Source organism: Trachemys scripta, chromosome 11 (assembly GCF_013100865.1).
Source record: "Trachemys scripta elegans isolate TJP31775 chromosome 11, CAS_Tse_1.0, whole genome shotgun sequence".
Classification (NCBI taxonomy): domain Eukaryota; kingdom Metazoa; phylum Chordata; order Testudines; family Emydidae; genus Trachemys; species Trachemys scripta.
Genome location: NC_048308.1, coordinates 17,899,681 through 17,916,253, shown reverse-complemented (window position 1 = coordinate 17,916,253; position 16,573 = coordinate 17,899,681). Strand labels below are relative to the sequence as shown.

The 16,573-nt window shown below is 41.3% G+C and overlaps 1 protein-coding gene across 2 annotated transcripts in view; it reads right to left on the bottom strand.

Annotated features, from left to right (window-relative positions):
• The window catches only part of THSD7B (thrombospondin type 1 domain containing 7B), a 491,576-nt gene that overhangs the window by 134,638 nt on the left and 340,365 nt on the right, over positions 1-16,573 (bottom strand). For both annotated transcript variants that reach the window (XM_034786451.1, XM_034786452.1), the window contains exon 13: positions 7,923-8,117. In XM_034786451.1, coding sequence (XP_034642342.1) covers positions 7,923-8,117 — 195 coding nt within the window. The remainder of the gene's footprint in view (positions 1-7,922; positions 8,118-16,573) is intronic.

The following is a 16,573-nucleotide window of genomic DNA, read 5'->3' as shown; positions in this document are numbered from 1 at the left end:
ATAACAAATAGAAGTCAATATAAAGAAAATACATATCTAAACATACCACAAAAGGGCCATTCACTTAATTCCTTATGATAATAGCTTAGCTATATGTTTAGGCATAGTAATCAGAGATGGATGGAGAATTTCTATTTCTCTATAAGTGCAGGCATCACTAGGGAAGGCATTATACTATAAATCTTTTGCCAGAAACAACTGAAAATTCTATAATAATGACATTTATGCAAAAGGGTACCTTTATTCCTTAATGAGCTGAGCTCATGAATAAAACACTTTGATTCTGTTACATTTGTATAAGGAATTATGTTATAGAAAACCCGAATCACTCCAAACAATAACAAAATAATCTTGTAGTTGATTACAAGTTATTCCAGAAGAAAAGCAAAGTGATAGGCACTGTACTTATAGTACTATTCAATTCCTAAACATTATTATGCTGGATATGTTTACTAAAGCTGTCATGTTTAATTTTTCACTCTGCTGTAAAAGCCTTTGATGCATCACCTCTACTAATGGAACAGCAAAAAGTAACTAAACTATGGTCCTTTTAAATGCAAAACAGAAAATATGAAATGCTTTAAGTGCAAAGCAGTATACCTACTGTAAGTCTTACCCCCCCCCCCAATTCAGTTCAATTTGGTTTAACAAAGTACAGCAGAAGAAAAGACTGTTATTAAAACAAATGTCCGTGAATTATTAATGTTCTGTAATTTTAGAGCTTCTCAGTTTGTTCTGTGTTCAAATAACACATCATATTTTTCCAGTAGTTACTGTAGAATGGCTTGAACCAGGATGTTTTACTAATATTTGGAAATGACCAACTAACACCAGTATAATGCTCTTTGCAAATTCCATAAGCCCAGCATTACTTATATTATTAAAGCAATATGACTCCCACAACTTTAGATTTCCAACCAGATTTAAGCCCAACAGTTATAGGCAAGTAACCTTGATTTCTTCTTCAAATGCTGGTTCCTATGTGTATTCCACACATCCACATGGGTGACTGACGAGTAATATTCAGACTGGTGTGTATGTGTGTGCTTAAAGATCCGCAGTTGCCACCATTACATCCACAATCCACTAGCATGTACTGTTGTGTGAATGCATGAATGGAACTCCAGGCCTCTCTGCATATGCCCAGTATTGGTAACCCCTGTAGAGACGCTGTAGAAGCAACTTGTGGTCTTATGGAATGTGCCTTCATTCCATCCAGGGGAGGGATATGTGCTAATTGGTAGCATGTGATGATGCAACCAGAAATCCATTTGGAGATTCTATGACAAGATATTGCTTGATCTTGCAACCTTTATGCTATAGCGAAAAATAGTCTTGGTGATTTTCTAATTGGTTTGGTCCTTGTACGTAGAATGCCAGGCCACATCTGACATCAGTGAATGAAATCTATTTTCTTCAGCAGAAGCATGGAGTTTCATGAAGGGAATAGATACATGGATTGGTTGGTTGACATGGAATTCAGAAATAACTTTAGCAGGGCCGCCCAGAGAGTGGGGCAAGTGGGGCAATTTGCCCCAGACCCCACAGGGGCCCCCACGAGAATATAGTAGTCTATAGTATTGCAAATTTTTTATGGAAGGGGCCCCCAAAATTGCTTTGCCCCAGGCCCCCTGAATCCTCTGGGCGGCCCTGAACTTTAGGGAGGAATCTGGGATGAAAGCAGCGGGAAATCTGCTCCTTGCAAAAATGGTATATGGTGGATTGGCCATGAATGTTCCCATCTCACTGACCCTTCTGGCCAAAGTAATAGCAACTAAACATGCTACTTCCATGGGAAGGAGGGGACACAGAACATGTTGCCAGAGGTTCAAATGGTGGTCTGCTGATTACTGGTGAAAAGGTCTTAACTAGGTCTTTCATGAATTTAACTGTTGTTGGTTGAATGAAAATGGAGGGAGGGAGGTATTGCAGCAAGACGGACACACAATGAGCTAATGGAGAGACCAGAGTTCTTCAATGACAGGAGATAATCTAAAATGACTGGGATATCTGCAGAGTCTGAGGAAGAGTGATCATGCCGTGCCCAGAAATGTCTCCATTTAGCTAGGTTACAGGTCCTAGTTGAATCCTTCCTATTTTGATTAAGGATGGCTTGGATGGCTAACAAACATGAGCATTCTAGATCTGATGCCCATCCAAACACCAGGCCGTGAAGTGAAAAGGGTCTGGACTGAGGTGTCTGATTTGGCCATCTTCCTGAATTAGAAGATCTGGGAAGACACAGATCCTGATAGAACAAGTTGACATTCTCAGAAGTTCTAGGAACCACAACTGTCTGGGCCAGGTGAGTGCTATAAGAATGACTCTGGTCCAGTTGTGGTGGATCTTTCTCAAGACCTTGGGTAGCAGGGGAATGGGCAGCAGCTTTTATGAGTTAGTCTATGCATGACAGCAAGAGAGTGTCACCCTCGGAGTTGTGACCAATAGCTGATCTGGAGTAGTGCAGGGGAAGTTTACTGTTTATTTGGAATGTGAAGAGATCCCATTGAGGTGCTCTCCACTGAGTGACTAGTCCATTCAGGACACAGCTGTGTATTTCCCACTGGTGATCTGCTGAGAAGTGCCTGCTTAGGTTGTCCGCTGAAGAATTCTGAACACCTGGCTTGGGTAATGATGTGGTTTCCAATGCATCAATTCCAAAACCTTCCTGCTTCCTGGCAGTGGGGAAGGGATCTTGATCCAACCTGCTTGTTTAAATAAAATACTGTGGTAATGTTGACTGCCATTACTTGGATATGGAGTGAATGGGAGGAAGGCCTTGCAGACCAGGTGGACAACTCTCAGTTCCAGCAGCTTAATCTGCAGCCTCGCCTCCCTTGGGGTCCAAGTGCCCTGTACTGCGTGGTTGTTCAGGTGAAAGCCTCAAACCAGAAGGGTTGCACTTGTTACAATGTGTCCTAATAGAGAAAGGAATACCCAGACCATAGTCTTTGGTTTGTGAGTAACCTGTGTTATCAGATTGCTCATTGTCTGAAATATTTCTTTTGGGAGGAAATCTCTTAATGAAGGTAAGCTCAGCGTCATTCCAATAAAGTTTGCCATCTGCATGCGGCTCAAAACGGACTGTTCTTTGTTCACACAGACACCCAGTGCTGCTAGAAGATGGAGTAGCCGAGCTGTCCTGCTAGGAGTCAATCATCCAAATGTGGGAAAACTGTGTAACCGTGGTGTCTCGTTTAGGCTGCCCCCACAGAGAAAACCTTCATGAATACGCTGGGTGCTGTTGCTAGTCCAAAGGGAAGGACTCTGAACTGGTAGTGTTCCTGACCTACTAGGACTCAACCAAACTTTCTGTGGGATAGATGAATATCTCCATGAAAATGGGCACCCTTCATATCGAGAGCTGCAAACCAAATTCCCTCCTGTAGAAAGGGATTATGGATGCTAGTGTAACCATCCTGAATTTTGACTTTTAAATAAAGATGTCCGGTTGTCAAAGATAATGAGTCTCCACCCTCTGTCTTTTTTGGGGACTAAGAAATATACTGAATAGAACCCTCTCCCTTGATACTGAGGTGTCACTTATTCTATTGTCCCTCATTGGAGAAGAGAATCTGTCTCCTAGCAAAGAATGTCCTCCTAAGAATGTTCCATGAAGAGGAACCAGGAAGGAGCTTTGTGGGGAGGAAAGGAGAGAAATTAGATGGAGTAACCATGGGATAATTTCTAGAACCCACCTTTCCTTCATGATAGAGTCCCAATTGTGGGCCAAAAGTGAGAGATGGTCCCCAAAGGTGGGGGGACAGGGTGATAGAAGTGGTTGGCTTAAATAATGTTGGTCAGTTCTCAACTGAGGCATCAAAAGTAGCTCCTAATGGGTGGGTGGGAATGGATAGAGGTTGTGATAGTAGAGGATTTTGAAAATCGAGGTCTCTGAACCCTCTGCCATTGCACGGATATATGACTGGATGTTGGTGGTAGAATGTTTGTGGAGGCAGTTGTCTTGGCCGCTGGTGTTTTCTCTTCAGGGCCAGGGTGTAATTTCTCAGGAAGTGGAGGTTCAATCCAAAGTCTTTCAAAGAGTGTAGACTTACATCAGTTTTCTCGTTAAACAAATTTGATTTGAATAGTAAGTTCTCTATGGTGTTCTGCACTTCCTTGTGAAACCCTGAAGAGACACCTCATCACTATACCAGTGTCTAACCCTCTAAATGCTGTGTCCACTGCAACCACTGTAGCTGTAGGGGTGTTTTTGCCTCTAGTCTGTCTTCCTTGATGAAGGATTGAAATTTGGCTCTGGCCTCAAGGAGAAGTTTGTCCTTAATCTGCCAAACTAGTGCAGTTAAAATTATGTTTTGTTAACAAAGCCTGAAATTTTGTGATACAGAATTGCAGGCTCACAGAGGAAAAAACCTTTCTTCCCAAAAGGTCCAACCTCTTGGAGCCCCTGACAACGGGGATGGTCTTAGGATGTTGTGACCTTGCTCCCTCCATGACTGCTTGCTCCACTAACAAGTTGGGCACTGGATGGGTGAAAAGGAACTCAGCTCCTTTGGTTGGGACAAAATAGTATCTCTTAGCTCTTTTAGGTGTGGAGAAGCAGTAGGCTGAGGTATGCCAGATCACTCTGGCTGGCTCCATGGTGCCCTCTTTTACCAGGAGTGCCACCTTGCTTGGACCTGTAGCTTACAGAATGTCCTTGGACTTGTAGGTTACAGAATGTCAAGGAGCCAGTAATGGGAATTCTGAACCTTCTTCAGTGGGATCTGAAGGTCATTTGCTATCTTCTGCAGCAGCTCTTGGTACTGCTTCTCATTGTCTGGTGGAGATGGTGAGGACAGACTGATTGCTTCTTCTGGAGATGAAGATGAGATTTCCTCCTCATAATGATGGATCCGGTGGATGAGAAGTGGGAGAGGTGTGGTAGGACTCATGGATGGATCCAAAACATCTGCCATATGGTTCCACAGGCCTCAGTAGGGCAACTACGAGGGGTCAACCAGATGAGGGTGACCCCATGGCATCAAGTACTAGATGTCCCTGGGAAATTCATATTTGGGTGGAGGGCATCCGGCTCTCCTTGAGTGCCTATCAGGACTCATCTCGGTTTGAGGAGATGAAGGACTGGCCTGAGCATCTGACTCGTCCGAGTTGAAGAACTGCTCTCATTCCACTGGTGGGGATGACGGTACCAGAAGGTGAACACTCCTACCTGAGCACTGGAGTGGAGATGGTTCCAGTGTTACTGAAGTAGTTTTGTCGTCTGGTGTGGCAATGTCCCTCAGGAGAACTGGACCCAAGAGGAGAGGGGACTATAGGTAAGGGAGGAAGATATCGTCTGGCAAGAAATAAGTATCCATACGTCCCGGTGTTTGGGGCATTCCCAAAGTTAGGATCGACAGTTCTGACGCATCCCAAAATGTTGTGGATGACCAGTCCTTCAAAGGATGGATCAGTACCTCCAAAGAGTCAGGTCCACTGCTCTTAGATGGCCCGGTGGATGCCGATCTTTATGTTTAGGATCGAAGCCACCAATAAAATTGACTGATTCTTTTTCTTTTGCACTTTAACCTCCTGCCTGGGGGGGTCTTAAGCAGTCCTGAGCCCTTAGGATCTGAATACAAAGGCTGGCCTGACCTTGACAGGTTTGTGGAGGAAACTCTTCTCTTAGGAACAGATTTGGACAGGAATCTGTTCTTGTAACCAGGACAGTGCTCCTTACTCTCATGTGAAGCCCTGGATCATGAGTCCTTGGGCTTACACAGCTCTAGGCTTCGCTCCCGAGTTCGTGTTCAGAGGGGTGCTGCTTGCTAGTTGGCATCAATGAATAAGGGATTTCCCTGACCCAGATCTGAGTGAGAACTCATAGCCTTCTCCATAACCTGTTTCCTCACCTGAAGCTCATGACTTTTACATGTCCACGGAGAATACAAGAGGCAAATGCTTCACTTTTCAGAGATATGCATCTCACTCAAACAGTAACGGTAGCATTGGTGGTCGTCACTCACAGAGAAGGAGCAAGAGAAGCAATTCTTGAACCCCGGACATAGTCCCAGTCTTTAGGGAGGGACTCTCCAGCAAGCGGGAAAAAAAGCTATACTATAAAAACTCTATGCTAATATAAAAACAAGTGACAATATCTAGTTACAGGCTATAAAAGAAGCTGGAGAAATCTGTGTACGCTGAAGACTCCGACTCAGGCCATGCAGTGGTAAGAAGAAACTGAAGGAGCATCAGCCCTTGTTCTGGAACATGAGGAGATCAACTGCACATGTGTGGGCCAATGGACACTGCCTGTTAAGAATCTCTGGACTTGGGGGGTATGGTGCGCATGCATTCCATGTGTAGAATACACATAGGGATGAGCACTAGAAGAGGAAACCAATCTGCTAAAGACAAAGAAATCTGTATTTACCTGTCTGATCTGCTTGCCTAGGTAGAGGACAATTAAAGTATATTTACATATAAGGTAAACAAAGCCATAAAACTAAACAAATGGGGGAGATGACCATTTAACAATCATGCTGGAGGACAGAATCTGCACCCCAGGAAGCCTTCCTGGCTTTTGAGGCTGAGACAGTGGACTTTGACTAATCATAAGGGGAGCAAGAAGACCTTTTAGTTATCCATCACTGTGGTGACATATTTCAGAATGGTAGCCATGTTAGTCTGTATCAGCAAAAAGAACAAGGAGTACTTGTGGCACCTTAGAGACTAACAAATTTATTTGGGCATAAGCTTTCATGGGCTAAAACCCACTTCATCAGATGCATGGAATGGAAAATAAAGTAGGAAGATATATATACATATACATATATACATATATACATATATACAGAGAACATGAAAAGATGGGGGTTACCTTACCAACTCTAACAAGACGAATCAATTACAGTGGGTTATTATTAGCAAGAGGAAAAATCACTTTTGTAGTGGTAATCAGGATGGCCCATTTCAAACAGTTGACAAGAAGGTGTGAGTAACAGTAGGGGGAAAAATAGCATGGGGAAATAGTTTTTAGTTTGTGTAATGACCCTCCACTCCCAGTCTTTATTCAGGCCTAATTTGATGGTGTCCAGTTTGCAAATTAATTCCAGTTCTGCAGTTTCTCATTGGTGGCATAGGGTATAGTGCTCTTTGAGCCTGTGAAAGTTGGATCCCCTAGTGTGGCGGGCTAGGGATGCTGCTAACTTGATGTAAGAAAGAAAATTGCTTAGGCAAAGGTTGTAACTTACTAAAATTAAGTTTTAGTCACTAGAAAATATATGTTTTGTTTTTTGTTATTTGTAATGACATCTGTCTCATTCTTGCTTAGTATCACTTAAATCTCTTTTCTCTGTTAGTAAACTGATTCTTGTTTTATTACAAAACCACCACAGTGCTGTGTATTAAAATTAAGTGTAAGTTGTCAGATAACCTAAAAGGCTGATGTGTGCTCCGTCTCTTTGGAGGCAGCAAGATTCACTGGACATTCTCAGAACGTCCAGTGAGAGGATCTGGACGCTGCAGGGAGATGTCTCTGGGGAACTCAGGAACAGGGGTTCCACCGCTTATTATTTGCAGGGCAACGTTTAGACTGACCTTTAGCGTCTTTAAGAGTTTGTGGGCAAGGTAGATGGGCTGGTATGTCAGGGAACTGAAACACAGCTTAGCAGCAGCAAAGCTTTCACTCTTGCTAAGGCAAAATGCTAACACAATGGGGCTCTGAGTCCTGAGCATGTCACAATAAGTATCACTTTTGATCCATCTGCAGCCCATGTTGAACTAGTTTGGGTCAATTCCTGCACTGCCTTCACACCTACATGAGCCCTTTATATAGAATAATGGACAAATATTTGTTCAAAGATGAACAATATTCTATTTGTAATCTGACAAAAGTTCAAAGTCAATTCAGCAACATCGGAAAAAGATTGTTCACAAGTCATGTCCATAAATCATAACATATAAAAGAATGATTGTACCTGTGAGTGATCTTCTTCTACTTTTTGTTGATTCACAATCTGAAGAGCATGCTGTAAATTTAGACCACGGGGTGAATGTGCAATCATCTTTGCAGGGAATTAGACACTCCTGTACCAGGGAAGGCATAGGTTCTGTCCACTTCATGCATTCAGTGACATCTGCAGCATAGTTATTGTCTGAGAGGCATACAACAGCTAGAGAAAAAAAAAAACCTCTTTGTTAATGCTGTATACATTTAGTTTCTGCATTCTAATAAACCAGCTACCTATATATGCAAGATTTGCTTTTCTATACCAATAATATAAAGAAAATCTATATTTAGTTATTATTCATACTGCATTCAAAGGTGAGCTAGGTGCTTCACAGACATGGTAAAAGACATATCCTTGCTTCAAAAAGCTTATGATGTAAATCAGATTCTGAAAGTTCAATATTCTCAAAGAGTCCATTGTTTTGCACTTTGTGAGCAATATTCTAACCAATTATATAGCATAGGACCATCCAAAAACTATTTACTGCTACAGCTGGACAACCCATAACAGAAATTTGATATAAGTCATGATAGCCATGTTGCTTCAGAAATTAGAATATAACCCTTTGGTTGTACATGACAGCATTTGAAAAGGCAAAGATATAGATAAGTGCTTGTCAGTACTCAAAAAGAATGACTACTTATCTTACAGTCAATTTCACAGTTTCATAGAGTTTAAGGTCAGAAGGGACCATTAGATCATTTAGTGTGACCTCCTATACACAACAGGCTATTAAATTTCTCCTTAACACCCCTATATCAAGCCCAAAGACTTTACTTGCACTTAAGCATTTCAGTCCTCAGGAGACTCAACCATATGCTACAGGCATAGAACAGAAGAGACCAAGGTGTCACCAATGTCCAGAGCCCCTACAATGGCAGGGAATTGATTAGGTGAGATATGCCCAAATTAAATGACCCTATCTAGTGAACCACACCCCATGTTCCAGAGGAAAGTGAAAACCCCCGATCTGGGCGTGGGTGGAATCATCTTTAACCCCAAATCACTGTGACCCTGAGCATTAGAGCAAGACGCACCAGACTGGCACCTTAAAAGGATTTTCTGTACTACCTCTGAGCCCTGATCTACCCTGCCCAGTGTCCAGTCTCCAGCTGTGGTCAATCTCTGATGCTTCAGAGGAAGGCAGGGGGGAAAAAACAGAATACATGTAGCCAATTATGCATTAGGGGGAAAATGTTCCTTCCTGACTGACATTTTGGGGTCCACCCAGACCAGTACGGGGTTCTGTCACTGCCTACCCTGTAAGCTTTGGGGCCCTTGGGTTGTGCAGCCATGGCTCAGATCCCTGCCACTAGTAGGCAGCACACCAGCATAATCTTGCACGCTGGCTTTCACCAGCCCATTTACTCTTTGCAGGGTAACACCAACAGTCCTTCCAGTCCTGAGTATCCCCAAATACTTCCTCTCTGAGTTCTTAATTACCAGCCTCTTGGACACCACTCTCGTTAGTCACCACCACTCCCCGACCCAAGATGTGAAACCAGCCCTCTACTCATCAGCTCACTTTGGCACACACACTCCACACAGTTTGCACACCACAGACCTGCTTGAAATGAAAATACACAAAAAGTTGATTTAATAGTAAAACCACAGATTCTAATATGAAATAGTAAAGGGGAAGCAAACATACACAAGTTTTGCAGAAAAGAAACAAAGGTGCAACCTCAGCCTTTATCCTTTCATATTAGAAAATACATTTCTAATTAGAAAAGGAATAATAAGAGTTACCTACTGCCTTAAAAGAGTTTCCCAGCATACCATCTAGCTACAGGAGGGATCCAGTATTCATGGACAGCCTCCTGCCTCAAGACTGTCCCCCAGTTCTGAATGCTCCTTTCCATTTAAAAGGATTTGCAGTTTTGTTTTCCTTCAGTCACTGTAGTTATTCAAAGAAGGGAAAACTCCTTCCTCTCTTTGTTTCCAAAGACTGGGGTTTCTTTTCAGTTTCAAGCTTTTCTCCTTTGCTTTGATAGTTTCTCATTGTTCTTTCCTGGGCTGGACAATGGCAAGGCGCTTGAAACGAGTCTCCTCTGGTTGAGGAGGTAGCCCCTCCTTACCTGGTTGCTTCACTGCCCTGTTGTGAAGCGACGCTGAAGTCGCATGACAATTACAGTATTCTTTATATACATAGATATACCTTCATAACCATAAACACTGTGTGTGTGTCTCTCTCTCATAATGACTATTAAATTCAGTGCATTACAAGCTTTCACAATAGCTCCTACAGTCAAATAACACAGTGTGCAAACAGTTGGTTTAACTGTTTATTGTGGGGGTCTAAACCTTCTGTTCTCCCCTTAGGGAGACTGTCACACTGTCCCCTGCAGGCTGAAGTCCTGAAGCATGAGATTTATTACAATCAGGTTTAATTCAGAGCTCCAAGTGTTATGAGCATGTTGAGGTAATCCTGTTCTCCCCACGGCCATGAAGAAAGGGGATAAAGAGGGAGAATCAGATTCCAAGGCCAGAAGGAACCAGTATGACCATCCAGCCTGACCTGCCGCATACACAGGCCGGTGAATTTCTCCCAGAAGCTGGATTAAAGTGGATCTTTTAACAAAAGATTTAACCTTGTTTTAAAGATGCCAAGCAATGGTGAATCCACCACCTGCCCTGGTAAGCTGTTCCAATCTTTAATTATCCTCACAGCTAAAAAGTTGCATCTTATGTCAAGGTTAACTCTAACTTCAACAGTTTGCAGTTCTTAAACCTGCCAAAAGACAAAGGGCTGTTGGCCTCAAATTGTCTGCTAATTCAGGAGACAGTCTGCTGTCCAATGGTATCATTTTTCAGCCCATTCTTTGTGGACCTTGTACAGAGAGTCAGAGAGTTGAAGATTTCATTATAATGCCACTTCTTCCCCTTCTGTTCCCCAGTGCACCACTAATGCTGATTTACTGTTATAGATTCAAATTTAAAACACTATGCTGCTACTGAAGAAATTTTACATTTTATTTTACTTCAATCTGAACCCAATTCAGAGCTTTCCTGGACATTTGACTACAGTGTGATGCTTAGAGCAATGGCAAAAGTGTGTCTTTGCATATTTCTGCTTCTGTATGAGTTCCCATTCTCCTATTATGCCTAAACTGCGCTTGTCATAGGTGAGGGTAAGAATGCAGATAGGTCATCTCGGGGCAGGTGGTCTCTCTAGGATCCTTGCCCAGAGGGCCTCATCCATTTGGCCCTGCTTCTGTGGCTGTGGGGAATTCCACCTCTGTGGTACTAATCCACAGTCCTCCTGATGAAGTTTCCACCAGTTCAGGTGGAACGGAAAGCCTTAGGGACGTGGGAAATGGCTCGCTTAAAGCGTCACACACACATACGCCTCTTTACCCTGAAAAGCAATGAAGAATCAATAGCAAGCTTAATTCAGACTGGGGCTGTATTTTGTATTTAGTTTTGCATGCAATCTTCCATGCCTTAGATCCACCCTCCTTGGGTTGTGATGCTAGTGAGAAGAGGTATTTTGGAGACACATTGTGAATGCATGGACAGATCTGAGAGATCTGCAAGCCATGGGGGCTGAATCCACCCCCTGTTCTGCAAGGAATGGCCAACCCCATTCCTCAGCCCCCATGGAACAATCAGGTGGCAGCTCTGTAAGGGGAACCTCACAGAAATTCCAGTCCCTTGTGTGGGTTTTCCATGTTTGGAAATGAGCTGGGCCTCTTATTCTTCAAGTCTGGCAATACTATAATGATAATGCTTAATGCAGAGCCTGGAAATGCCGCTTAGATGAGTCCGGCCTGCCAGAATCTGAAGACATAATTCTATTTAAAGGCCTTTAGCTATGTGAGTACCAGTCAGCTCCAAATAGTTCTCTGCCATCTGGGGATATTGCTAGATTCAGTTGGGCATATAAAAGTTTCAATCATTAGTGAATGACATGTAGGTCACATCATCTAAGCCAGCACAAGAGAGAGAGATGTCTTCATGTAATGATGTTGTTTGGGAATGGGGGCCAAGGGTAGCTAAAGGCTAAGTCTGAACTCTGCCGAATAAAAGATAAAAAGCTCTGTAGCAGCCAAACTCCATAAACTCATGGAGGCTCTGGTGCCAGAACTGTGGATATCAGAGACTGATGATCTGAGCCCTTAGCTATCAACTTAGAGTCACGGAGGATATTTCACACAAAAAGAAAGGGAAAGTGAATTGTTCCTTGTGGAAATATTGTGCTTAATAGTTCAAAGCAGGCACACCATTTAGAGTCTCCAATCATAAACAATGGGCCAAATTCATTCATAATATAACTTCACGGACATCAATCTGGTTGGATCGGGGTGAATGTGGCTCAATATGCTTTGCCATTTCATTCTAAGGATAGCAGTGTTAAGAGCTTATTGTACATAGACTGCGACCTTTTTCTGGAAAATGATTTTTTTTAAAATAAGAAAACTTATAGCCGTTTAAAAAAATGTTTTTCTCAACTGTTCTGTCTAGAAGATGAATGTTAATATTATTCTGATTCTGAAATGCTAATAATTTCTGGACAGATGACATGAATGGCTGATATTTAAATAGCCAGTGGCAGGAAGGACAGTTTTGTGGTTATGATGCAGCAGTCAGACTCAGAAGAACTGGATACAAATCCTGTGTGACCTTGGGAGAGTCACAATCTTTAAATGCCACCATGAGGATGATGACGCTACCCTACTTCACAGCTGTTTTGGGAAGATACACGTATTAATGTCTGTGTGCTGGCCACACACTAAGTTACAGGGGCAGTATAAGAGGTCTGGACAGAGATTCAGTCTATTGATGACAAATAATCACAACAAATCATAACAGCTTGCACTTTTATAGTGTCTTTCATTATAGGTTCTAAAAGCTTCAATAATAATTAATTCTCATAATACCCCCAAGATTACGAAATACACACTACATATAAGTTAACCAAGGCCGGGACAGGTTGTGACTTGACTAAGGCAATCAATCAGGGGCAGAATCAGGAGCAAAACCCAGAAGACCCTTGCCTAGATACTAGATAACCTCTCTTTAAGGACCAGCTCTGTTGTCAGTTACACCACAATTTGGCCCCAGGAGCCTAGTTAAGACAAGTGCTCTGACTTCATGTAAAGCCACATACTATGCCGTAAAGCTGTAAAGCATAACATTATCTAATTTAGATTTTATTACATCTCAGTTTTAAAGATTTGCTCTATTATTTTATGGAGATTCCAAATTAATCCATACTTTAGTGACTATGCATAATTATTTTCTTCTATCACCTAATATAGCTTAGTGCACCAGAGAAAAGGAAAGGTAATTAATTGTTTTCTTATATCAACTGGTCATTGAAGATACATAGGAAAGCTATGCCAGAATGAAGTCACAGGATTAAAAAAAAAAATACAAATATTTATGGGAGTAGGTGGTGACCTGGAAAAAATTAGAGAAGAAAAGAATTTATTAAAATGTCATTAGATTTCTCAAGAAAATTCAGTATTTTAAAGAGCATGTAAAAATATCGAGAGCTGCTGAAGTCTCTTTAGACTCAAGTGACAGTAAATCAGCATATTAATAACTACCTCCAAATTGCTGATCCTTGCCTTTCACTTTCAATCTTTTTGACCCTTACCATCTCTCAACACTAGCAGTCGAAAATGATACTGAGAGATTCCCATTCTCAATTGTGAAAGCAAAGGGGCAGAGGTTGCTTTCCTCTATGATAAGGCATGGTAATTGTCCTCTGCTGGGAAGGTTAAACAAGTAATAGACGTTGATGCCTAAGGTTTGTACAGCCTATCTTCATCAAGGACACCAAAATTACTTACATAAAGTTGCGATAATGTCCCATCTTAAGTATAATTGAGGCAAAGTAAATATTTAAAATTTCTCTTTAGGAGTGTTATGACGGCTAGCATCTCCAGGAGATGAACAATATGCTATATGCTACAGGAACTATGCTCCAGCATTTACAATTGCATAATTTAAAAACATGCAGCAATATTTATTATTATATGACAAAATATCACAATTAATTATATTAACACGGACATGATTTCCAAATAGAGACAGATTTTAAAATAGGCATTCTATGTCCCAATGCTCTTGTAGTCTAACTCCCTGATCCTACAAACATGTACACATATGCTTAATTTTAAGTACGCGATTAGTCCACTGAGCTAAATGTGACCATTCACATGCTTAACTTTAAGCATGTATCTAAGTGTGCATGAGATCAGGGCCTATATTAGACATAGAACATGGAGCTCAGAGAACTTGGTGATAAAGGTAAAGTGTGGGCAAAGGAAAATAAGGTAGTAGAATAAATAATAATGCAAATCATATTATACAGCATGCATATCTAATAAGTGAAATATTTTAAAGAGAGACTAATGGCACAGGAGAGGAGGAATACATAGCACAAGAAAAAGCTGGGTGAAAAAAATGGGCTTTTAACAGAGACTTGGAGAAGGAGACAGGGACACTTGGAGCACAAGAAGAGTGATGTCATTCCATGCATAGGGAACAGAACAGAAAAAACCCGGAGACAAGAGTGAGACAAGAAGTGAAAGGGAACAAGCAAAGTGGCCCAGCCATAGGAGAGTGCTTAGAAATAGGCCATGGAGGGGTGAGAGGCAAAAGAAAAGGAATAGAGTGTTAAGGCTGATGTTATTTGCAGAGTGGAGAAAACAACAGGAAATAAAGTCAGGATGGCTGCAGGAATCCAATTATAAGGTAACTTATGGAAATATGCAACTCATTTTTGCACATTGCAAACATCTTCCCTAGTTAAGTTATTGATGTCCTCCAAGATAAAAAAAAACACTTCCAAATGCAGATCAAAGCATGGTGAATAAAGCTAGATCAAGACATTTTAAACTGATACTCAGGGCAATGGGGAGCAAGTAAAAGATTATGGCATTCCATTCTTCTTTTAGTCTAACAATTTAGGATGTGGACTCTGCTCCCTTTCTGTGCTTTAGGCACCTTTATGTCTACACATCATGGAAAGAGAATGGTCAGGAGGGGTTCTATGGTGGAAAGACAAAGATTGTCTGGGAACCCATAAGGGGGGAAGGAAGTTGCAGAAGGGTAGGGAAGTGTCCATCCAAGTATAATTTTTGGATGGTATTATTTAGACCACCCAAGAAATTATATGTGGATGAACACTTCCCAACCCTTCTATAAATTCCTTCCCCCTTTACAGACTCCCAGAGAGTTTTTGTTTATCCAGTTTAAATAATGTTTAAATACCACCCTTAAAGGCCAAATCTTCAGCTAATTTAAAACTGTTCCTGAAATTTGTACATACCAATACTGAACATGCAGATACTAATCTGGCATGCATGGACTCAGTAGCCTTACCTGTGGGACGAGGTGAATGAAGTAATGGGGGCACACAAAAGGCACTCACTATTTTGGGAATGCAAAACGAAAGGCCACTTCTGAAAAATTGGCCCCAGTAAACTCCATTTGTATCTAGAAATCAGATTTTGTCCAAGTGGTTTGATTTAAGCAGAGTCTGCTGGAATTCACACAATCATAGTAGATAACTAATTTTCATTCAATGCTTCATATTTTCAAAAGCCACTGTCAGTGCATGTCATACCACAAATACATGACTTTTTCTTTAATTTTATTTGAATTATCATCCAAAACATGAATTGATTTATTTGATCTCCCAAAGCCTTGTTTTCAGACTTCAGTCACAGGCAACAATATGATTTGTGCTACATGCTGACATATATATGCAACTTTCGAGCAGAACAGCATGAGCCGCTAAAATAAATTAAACAATAAACCAGTAATTGCTTGTTAGGGCACTTTAATTGACTCATAAGTACCATATGTGAAGCAGGAAGGCTGCAGGAACCCAATTATAGGTTAGCTTACAGAAATAAGCAAGTCATTTTGGCAGGTTGCAAACATACGCCCTAGTTAAGTTATTGGTGTCCTTTAAAGGAAAAGGATTTTCAAATTCAAACACATCTTAGACACCTTTGATAAACACAATGGATCAAATTTATCCCTGGTGTAACTCCGGTGAGGTTGATTAATAAAAATATTTGTCTTCAATGGTGCTAAATTAGGATATATTTGGCCCATGTGTGCTTTCCATTAGGCCAGAGATACATTTTTCCCATAATCCTCAGTTCTCTCATTAAACTTCTAAATAAAATGTTCACATGAAGTAATTTCTGCTACGTCAACACTCCACGTTTTATGAGTGGGACCAAAGGGCAGTTGTGGTCCATTTGTAGCCTCATGAATTGAGGAAATATAAACAAAATATAATTTTCACCCAACAGTAATTTATGAGTCTGTACTACATAGCATTTGTAAATGGATATGAACAAACATTGCTAATATTAAGACACTGCCAAACAAAGTGTGACAAATTATCACCTTGATTCCCATATCCCCAGCTACGTCACTGCCTAATAGGCCTTGTTTGAACTACTGTGCAGGAGTCAAGTAAATCCCTCATATGAATTATAGCTCAACCTGATTTCTTTCAAACTCACTAGCAGATCTCATATATTTGTCTATTGTCTCTCACCAAAGCATAAATTATACCAACACTCCGATCTCACATATTTTTAAAGTAAATACCATAGAAAAGACAGGCTGCTTTATATTTGAACTTC